At 46.6% G+C, this 12,500-nt stretch overlaps 1 protein-coding gene across 1 annotated transcript in view; it reads left to right on the top strand.

Annotated features, from left to right (window-relative positions):
* Positions 1–12,500, top strand: part of grk3 (G protein-coupled receptor kinase 3) — a gene marked incomplete at both ends in the record, with an annotated part of 89,702 nt that overhangs the window by 60,565 nt on the left and 16,637 nt on the right. The window contains 3 exons of the mRNA XM_083792957.1: positions 1,094–1,160; positions 9,287–9,387; positions 12,123–12,189. Of these exons, the coding sequence (XP_083649083.1) occupies positions 1,094–1,160; positions 9,287–9,387; positions 12,123–12,189 (235 nt within the window). The remainder of the gene's footprint in view (positions 1–1,093; positions 1,161–9,286; positions 9,388–12,122; positions 12,190–12,500) is intronic.

Genomic DNA, 12,500 nt, shown 5'->3' with positions numbered 1-12,500 from the left:
AAACACATAGCAATATTAACCTAATAAAACTATTAAATTCACTAAAGTAGCTACGCTTTGCGCCACCAGAGCGAGCGAGCCAGAGCCACAACACTTCCTTGTTGTGCTCGGCGAGTAGCCTATGTGACGGGAGAATAGCGCTTGATGTATTTACGGGGCTGCCTGGAGCCTCACATTCACAGTCATATGAGCCGGGCGGTGCTTAGACGCCCGCACGGCATGTGTTTGTAAAGCAATCAAGCGCTCCCCTTCCCCAGTTCAGCTACAAGGCTGCAGGATGGTACAAAGTGATTGAAGGTGTGTGGGTTATCGGTGAAATTTACACCGGTCACGTGACGGTAACCGGCCAATCAGAATGAAGTATTGGGACTACCCGTTTTAGAATTATGTGTTTGTATGTGTTTGGTGTGTTTGTATGTGTTTGGTGTGTTTGTATGTGTTTGGTGTGTTTGTATCTGTTTGTATTTGTTTGGTGTGTTTGTATGTGTTTGGTGTGTTTGTATGTGTTTGGTGTGTTTGTATGTGTTTGGTGTGTTTGTATGTGTTTGGTGTGGCTGTATGTGTTTGGTGTGTTTGTATTTGTTTGGTGTGTTTGTATGTGTTTGGTGTGTTTGTATGTGTTTGGTGTGTTTGTATGTGTTTGGTGTGTTTGTATGTGTTTGGTGTGTTTGTATGTGTTTGGTGTGGCTGTATGTGTTTGGTGTGGCTGTATGTGTTTGGTGTGTTTGTATGTGTTTGGTGTGTTTGTATGTGTTTGGTGTGTTTGTATGTGTTTGGTGTGTTTGTATGTGTTTGGTGTGTTTGTATGTGTTTGGTGTGGCTGTATGTGTTTGGTGTGGCTGTATGTGTTTGTATGTGTTTGGTGTGTTTGTATGTGTTTGGTGTGTTTGTATGTGTTTGGTGTGTTTGTATGTGTTTGGTGTGTTTGTATGTGTTTGGTGTGTTTGTATGTGTTTGGTGTGTTTGGTGTGTTTGTATGTGTTTGGTGTGTTTGTATGTGTTTGGTGTGTTTGGTGTGTTTGTATGTGTTTGGTGTGTTTGTATGTGTTTGGTGTGGCTGTTGATGACGTGTCCTGTGTTTGTGTCTCTGTAGGCACAGTCCTTTCAGGCAACATAAGACCAAAGACAAACATGAGATCGACCGCATGACGCTCACTATGGTAAGACTTCTACACCGACAACAAGCCCTGCATGCACACACTGTCCATATGCCATGTGTCTTTAGCACGTTAAACACAATCCGACCTGAGATCAGATTCACACGAGGTTTCCGCTGGACACACACTGGGTCTGATTAACCCATTCTGACCCGAGATCAGATTAAAAAAAATGTCAAGTCGCTCTTCGATTTTTCAAAAAATAGCAGACCTACAAGCTCGTAGCGCTATGAGCTTGTAGATCTGCTATTTTTCAATAGCTAAAGCACAACATGATGCCAACACCAAAATGGGTTCCCATTCAGAATGGGTTAAACACAATCTGTGCCGGGATGCCTTCAAAATAGGAGCTCTGGGGTGCTTTTACTCTGAAACACCCCCCCCCCCCCCCCCCCCTGGAAAGAATCCGGAAGAAAACCGGAGAAATATTCTGTAAGCTTACCTCTAGAGTCTATTATATCGCTAGAAGCTCCAAAGCATTCATATTTTGAACGAGAGGCACGTTGAAGTCAGAAATAATGAAGCGCGTATAGTATATCCATCGTCATGACGTCACAGCGTGACGTCACAGCGTGACGCGGCGTTGAACCTTTTAAAGGTGGACTTTCCAGAGACGAGAGCAGTCAGAGTTAACGAAGCAGGTTCGAAGGACGTTGTCGTATCTCACCGCTCGAGGTCTTTAGCTGATCTCGTCCGCTCTTGATAATCAACAAAGCCAAGTTGGTTACAGTAGCTATATAAATATATATATACATTTAGCTCTATCAAGATCCGGTATTCGCGACATCTCCGGCTTTGACGAACACAGCCAACGAGCCTCCGATAAGGAGTACCGCGACCCTAACGAGCCTCCGATAAGGAGTACCGCGACCCTAACGAGCCTCCGATAAGGAGTACCGCGACCCTAACGAGCCTCCGATAAGGAGTACCGCGACCCTAACGAGCCTCCGATAAGGAGTACCGCGACCCTAACGAGCCCCGATAAGGAGTACCGCGACCCTAACCTGGAGTCTTCTGAGTCATGGAAGCTAACCGTTTCGTAGCTCTGATTCAGGCCCTCCTCCGCGAGGAGGCCAGGCGCGACCGCGAAGAGGCCAAGCGCGACCGGGAGGAAGCCAGGCGACTGACCCTGGAGCTGGCCGAGCGAACCCGCGAGACAATGAGGGCCATGGCGTGGAGGATCAGCGCCCTGGAGATTCAACGACAACAGGCCCCCGTCGCGGAACATAGCGGAGACGCGCCTCCGGCGGCGGCGGCGGCGAATACCGCGGCGTACACGCCAGAACACGCGTGCGGCGACATGCAGGGAGACGCCCACACCACTGCCGAAGAATGCAGGTCGGTTTTTACCCCGTCGGGACCCGCCCAACCGGTCGACCGCTCTCAGCTGATCGAACGCCTGGCGAGCGTAATCGGCGAGAAGAAGCCCTTCAGGTTATGGTCCGTCGTGGACGGGAGCGATCTTAACGAGCACCTCCCCGCGTTCAGGACGCACCCGGAGTCCTACGTCCTCCCCGGGGTCAGGACGGGCCCGGAGTCCTACGTCCTCCCCGGGGTCAGGACGGACCCGGAGTCCTACGTCGGGACGGACGTGAGCGAGATGGAGCAGAGGCTGTCGTCGCTCCGGGTGGATCACCCGCAGCCGGCCACTCTCCAAGACCTGGTCCTCCATCTACGAAAGATGGGCGGCGAACACGGGGACCTGGAAGACTCCGTCGCTGTTCAACACCGCCAACGCCCCGGCGCCACCCAAAGGGATTACTCTGAGCAGCGCGCCGCCCAAAGGGATTACTCCGAGCAGCGCGCCACCCAAAGGGATTACTCCGAGCAGGGCGCCACCCAAAGGGATTACTCTGAGCAGCGCGCCACCCAAAGGGATTACTCCGAGCAGCGCACCACCCAAAGGGATTACTCCGAGCAGCGCGCCACCCAAAGGGATTACTCTGAGCAGCACGCCAACCAAAGGGATTACTCCGAGCAGCGCGCCACCCAAAGGGATTACTCCGAGCAGCGCCCACAAAGGGATTACTCCGAGCAGCGCGCCACCCAAAAGGATTACTCCGAGCAGCGCCCACAAAGGGATTACTCCGAGCAGCGCCCACAAAGGGATTACTCCGAGCAGCGCGCCACCCAAAGGGATTACTCTGAGCAGCGCCCACAAAGGGATTACTCTGAGCAGCGCCCCTACTCTCACCACCCTGGCAGGGACGCAGAACCCTACCAGAGCTTCTCGGGCGACGCGAGCAGATCTCACCCCCAATGCCACGATCAGTCTCAGCGACGCGGCGGGTGGAGGGAGCCGCCGACGTCGCCCGCCCGTCGGTCTCGTCGCCGTGGCGGGGGGGGCAGGGACCCGACGTCGCCCGCCCGGCGGTCTCGTCGCCGTGACGACGGGGGGGGCATGAGGGACCCGACGTCGACCGTCGCCCCGAACAAGACCAAGACCCAAACCACGGCGGGCGGCGGCGTTCAGCGACCGTCCAACACCAAGTCCAAGTACTGTCCGGTCTGCGATAGCGGCGACCACTACACCAACCTGTGCCCCGCCCTCCGCGTCATGACCAAGGAGGAGAAGGAGCGCTGGATGGAGCGTCATAAAGGGTGCCCTAAATGTGGCCGGGGGCACCCCGCGGAGCACTGCACCCTGCGCAGGGTGCTGCGCCCGTGCAGCGTCTGCCCCGGCGACCATCTGTCGGTCTTTCACGAGATCAACCCCGACCAACGATGCCTAATAACGCCAGATGCACCGGAAAATGTGCCCGTTGGCCCGGTGGCATACATGGGCACACTTTTCTCAAGTTGACGCGTGTTGCCACGACAACGGATGGATTGCTTTTCTTAGCGCGATGGAGTATAATAATCGTTTGTCTCATTTTGAGGAAAAAAATTAATATTAAGCGTGCGTGCGTCGGATCGTGGTTTCTACCACGCGAGTAAAAAAAGAAAAACCTGAAAAAAAGTAAAAAGTAAAAGTATTATTTGTAATGCTGGATTAATGCTTATTAATCAAATCTCGTAATCTCATGGATGGCACAGTGCCGTACAGTAGCTATTCACTCGTTCACTAGATAATCAACCAAGCCAAGCTGCAGGTTACAGTAGGATACATAGCTATATATATATATTAATATTGATATATCCTAACACTGGTAATCTAAGGTCCTGACTGGGGCTCTTGATCACAGCGATAATCAAAATATGCTTAAAACTTAAAAATGCCACTTTTGTTAGCCACTTGAACCCAGCCAGCATCACTATTCTCGCGGGAACATTTGCCAATATCTGCTACTTTGGGCAAATGGATTTGTGTAGAGTTCCAGTTATAGTATATCCTAGTATGACGGAGGACAATTACCACGGTAAAGGTAATTCTCCACGATGCGATTATTGTGAGCGGACAACAACATATTAGAAGTAGTGGGAGGTGATGGCCGGTGTGGCGCTTCACCTCGGCTCTCCATCTCCACAGGGAAAAGAAATGAGAAAAGAATCACACCTGTGTGAAGTGAGGGGCGCTCTTATCACCATACATCATCTCATGAACGACTGAATTCATGTGGTTGGTTAGCAGATTAGCTAGTCTACATATGACGTAAAAGTTTCCCTTCATTGTCAATACCGGCATTTAAAACATTCTGACCTGAGATCAGATTCTACAAATGTCTTCTACATCCTGACAGTTTTCTGAAAAAGGCTATGTTTCTATGTCAGTCGTTCTTCGATTTTTCAAAAATAGCAGATCTACAAGCTCGTAGCGCGCCACTCGGTGGCGCGCTATGAGCTTGTAGATCTGCTATCTTTCAATAGCACCAAAAGGGGTTCCCGCCACAAAATGGGTTAATGTTTGTGTTGCCACAAGTTTACGTCATATTTGGCGGACATGTGACGTAATTTCTCCTTTCATTGTCAATGGCAAAATATGTGACGTGTGGCGGACAAGATGATGTACATTTTCCCATCATTGTCCACGGCATTTAATGTTTGTGTCGCGGTCCTTTTGTGGGCACTAAAAGCTGTATATAGGAGGGGCTAGCCGCCCCTCAAAAACAAAGGAAAAATAAAAGCGCAATCAAATAAAAATGAATACAATTAAAGTTTAACAAGACAATGATGGTTGGGGGGGGGGGGGAAGCTGTTTTGAAACAGTTTGACGGCCGCTAATTGTTTAATCCAGGGTACGATGCGTGCTTTACTGCGACATTAATCCGCCGTATTGTAATAATTAAAAATAAACTCTTGTCTCTGCCGCGGAGCTGGAGACGAGATGGTTTTTGTTTTGATGACGAAACCGGAAATCAACACATGCTGTTTGGGCTGCTAGGGCTTCTGGGAAATTGAGGCCAACGCAAATTGAAACTGGGTACAACGCCTCATGGAGGAGGGGCGGAGTCTTGTGCTGCGGTCTTCCGGGCGCACCAAGATGGCGGGTGTGGTGCGATCGGTTCATAACAAACCGAGGAACCTTTTTTCGCCGGATTTTCACGGATCAAAAGCCCCAAATAATTCAGCGTATAATATGCTCTAAAAGGTAATACGACAATCTCTGCAGCGTATAGGGTATCTGATTTAAAATGCGGGGTTACGCGTTTTATGGAGTCAAACTGTTTTATTTAGATTTATTTAGAACTTGCCCTGGCAGGCAGGCCAGTGGCGTGCACAGCCATTTAGAGGGGCAGGTGCTCAAGTGAAAAAAAAGGGCACCTTGTGCAGCGCATTTTGGTGCTTATAAAGCTATTGAAAAATAGCAGATCTACAAGCTCATAGCGCGCCACCGAGTGGCGCGCTACGAGCTTGTAGATCTGCTATTTTATTTATTTATCGAAGAACCACTGACATAGAAACATAGCTTTAGATTGTGGGGGGGGGGGGGGGCTAAATAATATAGTAGAAGCGTTTTTTATCAAGATTTGATCAATGTCACCGCATGGTTTTTTTAAGAGCACATTGCCAAAAAGGGCAGGGTGGTGCTCTAGCACCCCCTAGTGTCTATCTGTGCACACCACTGAGGCAGGCTGTTCCATATTCTAGGACCACAATAGCTGAAGGCTGTACTTCTCCATGTGTTCGTTTGTTCTGTCACAATCTGGAACAACAATCTGTTGCCCTGCATCGCTATTTTTGGCACGTAGTTTTTTATTTTTTTATTTTAAATAGCCTCTCTATAAGCTCAGAACGTGTGGGCTCGCAAGCTCCTTCTCTTAACCCATTCTGACCTGAGATCAGATTCTAAAAAAATGTCTTCTATATCAGGGCAGTTTTCATTCTGACCTGAGATCAGATTCTAAAAAAAATGTCTTCTATATCAGGACAGTTTTCATTCTGACCTGAGATCAGATTCCAAAAAAAATGTCTTCTATATCAGGACAGTTTTCATTCTGACCTGAGATCAGATTTAAAAAAAAAAAGTCTTCTATATCAGGACAGTTTTCATTCTGACCTGAGATCAGATTAAAAAAAAAAATTCTTCTATATCAAGACAGTTTTCATTCTGACCTGAGATCAGATTCTAAAAAAAATGTCTTCTATATCAGGACAGTTTTCATTCTGACCTGAGATCAGATTCTAAAAAAATGTATTCTATATCAGGACAGTTTTCATTCTGACCTGAGATCAGATTCTAAAAAAATGTCTTCTATATCAGGACAGTTTTCATTCTGACCTGAGATCAGATTCTAAAAAAATGTCTTCTATATCAGGACAGTTTTCATTCTGACCTGAGATCAGATTCTAAAAAAAATGTCTTCTATATCAGGACAGTTTTCATTCTGACCTGAGATCAGATTCTAAAAAAAAATGTCTTCTATATCAGGACAGTTTTCATTCTGACCTGAGATCAGATTCTTAAAAAAAAGTCTTCTATATCAAGACAGTTTTCATTCTGACCTGAGATCAGATTAAAAAAAAATGTCTTCTATATCAGGACAGTTTTCATTCTGACCTGAGATCAGATTAAAAAAAATGTCTTCTATATCAGGACAGTTTTCATTCTGACCTGAGATCAGATTCTAAAAAAATGTCTTCTATATCAGGACAGTTTTCATTCTGACCTGAGATCAGATTTAAAAAAAATGTCTTCTATATCAGGACAGTTTTCATTCTGACCTGAGATCAGATTCTAAAAAAAATGTCTTCTATATCAGGACAGTTTTCATTCTGACCTGAGATCAGATTCTAAAAAAATGTCTTCTATATCAGGACAGTTTTCATTCTGACCTGAGATCAGATTCTAAAAATGTCTTCTATATCAGGACAGTTTTCATTCTGACCTGAGATCAGATTAAAAAAAATGTCTTCTATATCAGGACAGTTTTCTGAAAAAGTTATGTTTCCCTGTCAGTCGTTCTTCGATTTTTCAAAAATAGCAGAGTGGCGCGCTACGAGCTTGTAGCTCTGCTATTTTTCAATGGCTAAAGCATAGCATGATGCTAACACCAAAATGGGTTAAAGTGGACGCGGATGGTGGCACTAGGTTACCTTCATTCATGCTAATGGCTAGCAGCACAGACGGCATTAACATAGTCTACCGTACAGATTAGACAACAATAACATTTTATTCATTAAAACAAGTTACATAGTGCTGCTGTAAGTGCTTAACCCATTTTGGGCCGGAACCCATTTTGGTGTTAGCATCATGTCGTGCTTTAGCTATTGAAAAATAGCAGATCTACAAGCTCGTAGCGCGCCACCGAGTGGCGCGCTACGAGCTTGTAGGTCTGCTATTTTTGAAAAATCGAAGAACGACTGACATAGAAGACATTTTTTGAATCTGATCTCAGGTCAGAATGGGTTAACGCACAACGTCACAATGTCATTCACACATTGACTTAGTCTCTCTCTCTCTCTCTCTCTCCATCCTGTGCACGCACGCGCACGCACACACGCACGCATATAACTAGCCCCGGTCGACCCTCTGAACCAGAGAAAGCACACAGCCTTAACCTACGTCATGATAAATCCAGATTAGGATTTCAATCCAGCCACTTAGATCTGCTTCATCCCCGTAATCCCCGCTCGCTGTGTGTGTGTGTGACTGTGTGTGTGACTGTGTGTGTGTGTGTGTGTGTGTGTGTGTGTGTGTGTGTGTGTGTGTGTGTGTGTGTGTGTGTGTGTGTGTGTGTGTGTGTGTGTGTGTGTGTGTGTGTGTCGCAGCGCAGCGTGACTCGGTCTCTGACTGACCCACAGCGGGCCTCAGAATAGAACGGACCACCTCTCTAACCCATTTTAGTCCTGATGACAAATTCTACCGATCTACGTCTTCAAAGTCCTGACAGTGTTCTTGGAAAAATCCTCTGGTTTTTATGTCAGTCGTTCTCAAACATTTTCATGTCGAGGACCCCCTAAAAAAATATATGTATTTGGCCGCCGACCCCCCATCTGAAAATATGTTGTTCCAGGGACTCCCCCTCCCAGAAGCAAAGATTTGAGTAAAAAAACGTTCTGAAAGAATAATATATTAAAATATTTGAGGCACATTTTCACGATAAAAAAATAATAAAAATAGCAGATCTACAAGCTCGTAGCGTGGCACCGAGTGGCGTGCTACGAGCTTGTAGGTCTGCTATTTTTTGAAAAATCAAAGAACGACTGACATTTTTTAGAATCTGATCTCAGGTCAGAATGGAGTTAATCAGACCAGTGTGTGTGTCCAGTGGAAACCTCGTATGAATCTGATCTCGTGTCAGAATGGGTTAAATATTTTGGCGTTGAAAATTCTGGGGCACCCCCCTGTAGAGTTGGTGACGTCAGGCTGGTGAGTGGTGGAGAGGTGAAATTGATTTTGCATTGCGTTGCGTCTTCTGCGTTTGTGTCTGTGTCTTGTGTCTGTGTCTGTCTCTGTCTCTGTGTCTGTGTCTGTCTCTGTCTCTGTGTCTGTCTCTTTGTCTGTGTCTGTGTCTGCGTCTGTGTCTGTCTCTGTCTCTGTCTCTGTGTCTGTCTCTGTGTCTGTGTCTGTCTCTTTGTCTGTGTCTGTGTCTGCGTCTGTGTCTGTGTCTGTGTCTGTCTATGTCTCTGTCTCTGTGTCTGTGTCTGTGTCTGTCTCTGTCTCTGTGTCTGTGTCTGTGTCTGTGTCTGTGTCTGTGTCTGTCTCTGTGTCTGTGTCTGTGTCTAACTGAACTTCCGGGTCTCTGCAGAATGTGGAGCTTCCGGATTCCTTCACAGAGGAGCTGAAAGGCCTCCTGGAGGGACTGCTGCAGAGAGACGTGGCCAAGAGGCTGGGCTGTCTGGGGCAAGGGTACGAGCACACACGCACACATGCACGCACGCACGCAGGCACACACTGCACTAACACACAGGCACGCACACACTGCACTAACACACAGGCACGCACACATGCACGCACGCACGCAGGCATGCACACACTGTACTAACACACAGGCACGCACACACTCTGTAGAGCCTACAATGTGACGTCATTTGGCTCTGTAGAGCCTACAATGTGACGTCATTTGGCTCTGTAGAGCCTACAATGTGACGTCATTTGGCTCTGTAGAGCCTACAATGTGACGTCATTTGGCTCTGTAGAGCCTACAATGTGACGTCATTTGGCTCTGTAGAGCCTACAATGTGACGTCATTTGGCTCTGTAGAGCCTACAATGTGACGTCATTTGGCTCTGTAGAGCCTACAATGTGACGTCATTTGGCTCTGTAGAGCCTACAATGTGACGTCATTTGGCTCTGTAGAGCCTACAATGTGACGTCATTTGGCTCTGTAGAGCCTACAATGTGACGTCATTTGGCTCTGTAGAGCCTACAATGTGACGTCATTTGGCTCTGTAGAGCCTACAATGTGACGTCATTTGGCTCTGTAGAGACTACAATGTGACGTCATTTGGCTCTGTAGAGACTACAATGTGACGTCATTTGGCTCTGTAGAGCCTACAATGTGACGTCATTTGGCTCTGTAGAGCCTACAATGTGACGTCATTTGGCTCTGTAGAGCCTACAATGTGACGTCATTTGGCTCTGTAGAGCCTACAATGTGACGTCATTTGGCTCTGTAGAGCCTACAATGTGACGTAATTTAGCTCTGTAGAGCCTACAATGTGACGTCATTTGAGGTTCGGGGGGGGGGGGGGTACAGTCCTAAAGTCGTCTCTTCGGTGCTACTGAACATTTCTGACGAGCCGAAATCATTTGGGCACTACAGCGCCGAAACAACGGTAAAATAGGAGTATGAATCGGCCCTTAGTCTCTCGGCCCTCTCTCTCTCTTAGTCGGCCCTTAGTCTCTCGGCCCTCTCTCTCTCTTAGTCGGCCCTTAGTCTCTCGGCCCTCTCTCTCTCTTAGTCGGCCCTTAGTCTCTCGGCCCAGACCATCTTGCACAATGTTCTACTGCAACAGAGAGTGTGTGAAGGTTGAGAACAGCAAGCCGTCCTCTGCTCTTCACACTGGAAGGGTGACCAATCACAGCACAGTGTTATAATTAGGAAGGAAGAAAAAACTATTTTCTTATTTCTAATTATTTTTCTTCGTCCCGAAACATTGTGTTTATTTATCGCCATGATTTGTCAGGAATAGCCGAGGTTCAACGGTCTTAAATAAATACTTTTCTGAAACGTGTATGGGAAAAATGAAAGCGACGCTTTATGTGAAAATAATACTTTTACGTTTCCATGTCCAGCTCGCTCGTTTTGGTTTCCAGCAGGATCTATTTGGGTGATTTTAGGGGCATTCCACTCATTTTCAACATTTTACTATGTCATTAATATACCTTAGAGGTGTTTTGTGGAAATAATCATTGATTGATTGTACATGGTGATTCACCATGCTAATGATTTTATTCAGACCTCCAGTTTCCTCGTTAACACAGAATGGGGGGACTTTTTTATTATGTCCACACAACACCTCTAAGGTATATTAATGACATAGTAAAATGTTGAAAATGAGTGGTATTCCCCTTTAACCCATTCTGACCTGAGATCAGATTCATACGAGGTTTCCACTGGATACACACTGGTCTGATGAACCCATTCTGACCTGAGATCAGATTCTAAAAATGTCAGTCGTTCTTCGATTAAAAAAAAAATAGCAGACCTACAAGCTCGTAGCGCGCCACTCGGTGGCACGCTATGAGCTTGTAGATCTGCTATTTTTCAATAGCTAAAGCATAACATGATGCTAACACCCGTTCAGAATGGGTTAAGCACAGACTCTTACTTGGAAGTATTTTAAAGTTAGCCAACGCTCGCGTCTCCTAATGCAGTGGTTTTCTCAAACGTTGTCATGTCAAGGACCCCCAAATTAACAGTCATTAGCCTGCGGACCCCCCATTTGTACAGCTCTAGCAGGTCACGTTCAACCTTTTTCATTTCAAGGACCCCCCAGTTTGACATGCATTAGTCTATACGGACCCCCCATTTAATGGCATTTCTGTCTCTGGGACCTACATTTATATTGTAAAATCAATGTCAATTTAACCCATTCTGACCTGAGATCAGATTCTAAAAATGTTCTTCTACATCCTGACAGTTTTCTGAAAAAGCTATGTTTCTATGTCAGTCGTTCTTCAATTTTTCAAAAATCAGCAGACCTATCTGCTATTTTTTAATAGCTAAAGCATAAAAATGGGTTAACTCTGAGAGCGAACAAATGGAACCAAATGGAACCACACGTTCAGAGTTACAGACCCATAAGGGTCCATTTGGTTCCTAACTATCATTCAGCTTGGGGGGGGGGGGGGGGGGACGACCCCCTGGAACTCCCTCAAGGACCCCCAGGGGGTCCCCGGACCACACTTTGGGAACCACTGTCCCAATGAGCCTCCATGTGTGTGACTCTAGCCCTGATGTGACTCAACTGTGGCCAACACTGCCCCCTGGAGCATGGATGTGGGATAACATGTTTGAATGTCTCTCTGTCTCTCTCTTTCTCTCTCTGTGTCTCTCTCTCTGTCTCTCTCTCTCTCTGTGTCTCTCTCTCTCTCTCTCTCTCTCTCTCTCTCTTCCCCCCCCCCCCCCCCCCCAACAGGGCTCCAGAGGTAAAAGAACATCTATTTTTCAAAGACTTAGACTGGCAGCAGGTGTACCTCCAGAAGGTAGGGTGTGTGTGTGTGTGTGTGTGTGTGTGCGTGTCTATTTTCTGCATCAGTTCCATTGTTCAGTTCAGTTCAGTGAATAGTCTGTTGTTTATTCGTTTAGCTGTCAGCCAATGAGCTGTGGAGATGAAGTCTGGACACATTACGACGACACAGTGCCAGGCAGTGTTGTTTTTGGCAGCAAATTTTAGTTTTAGTCACATTTTAGTCTAAGTCTAAATATCATAAGATTTTAGTCGACTAAATCTACAGTTGATTTAGTCGACTGAAATGTATTTTGGCGGGCCTTTATGCCGTCGTAATGACTGATT

This window comes from Protomyctophum parallelum, assembly GCF_964188405.1.
Source record: "Protomyctophum parallelum genome assembly, chromosome: 21".
Lineage (NCBI taxonomy): Eukaryota > Metazoa > Chordata > Actinopteri > Myctophiformes > Myctophidae > Protomyctophum > Protomyctophum parallelum.
This window is presented reverse-complemented; position numbering and strand designations above follow the sequence as displayed.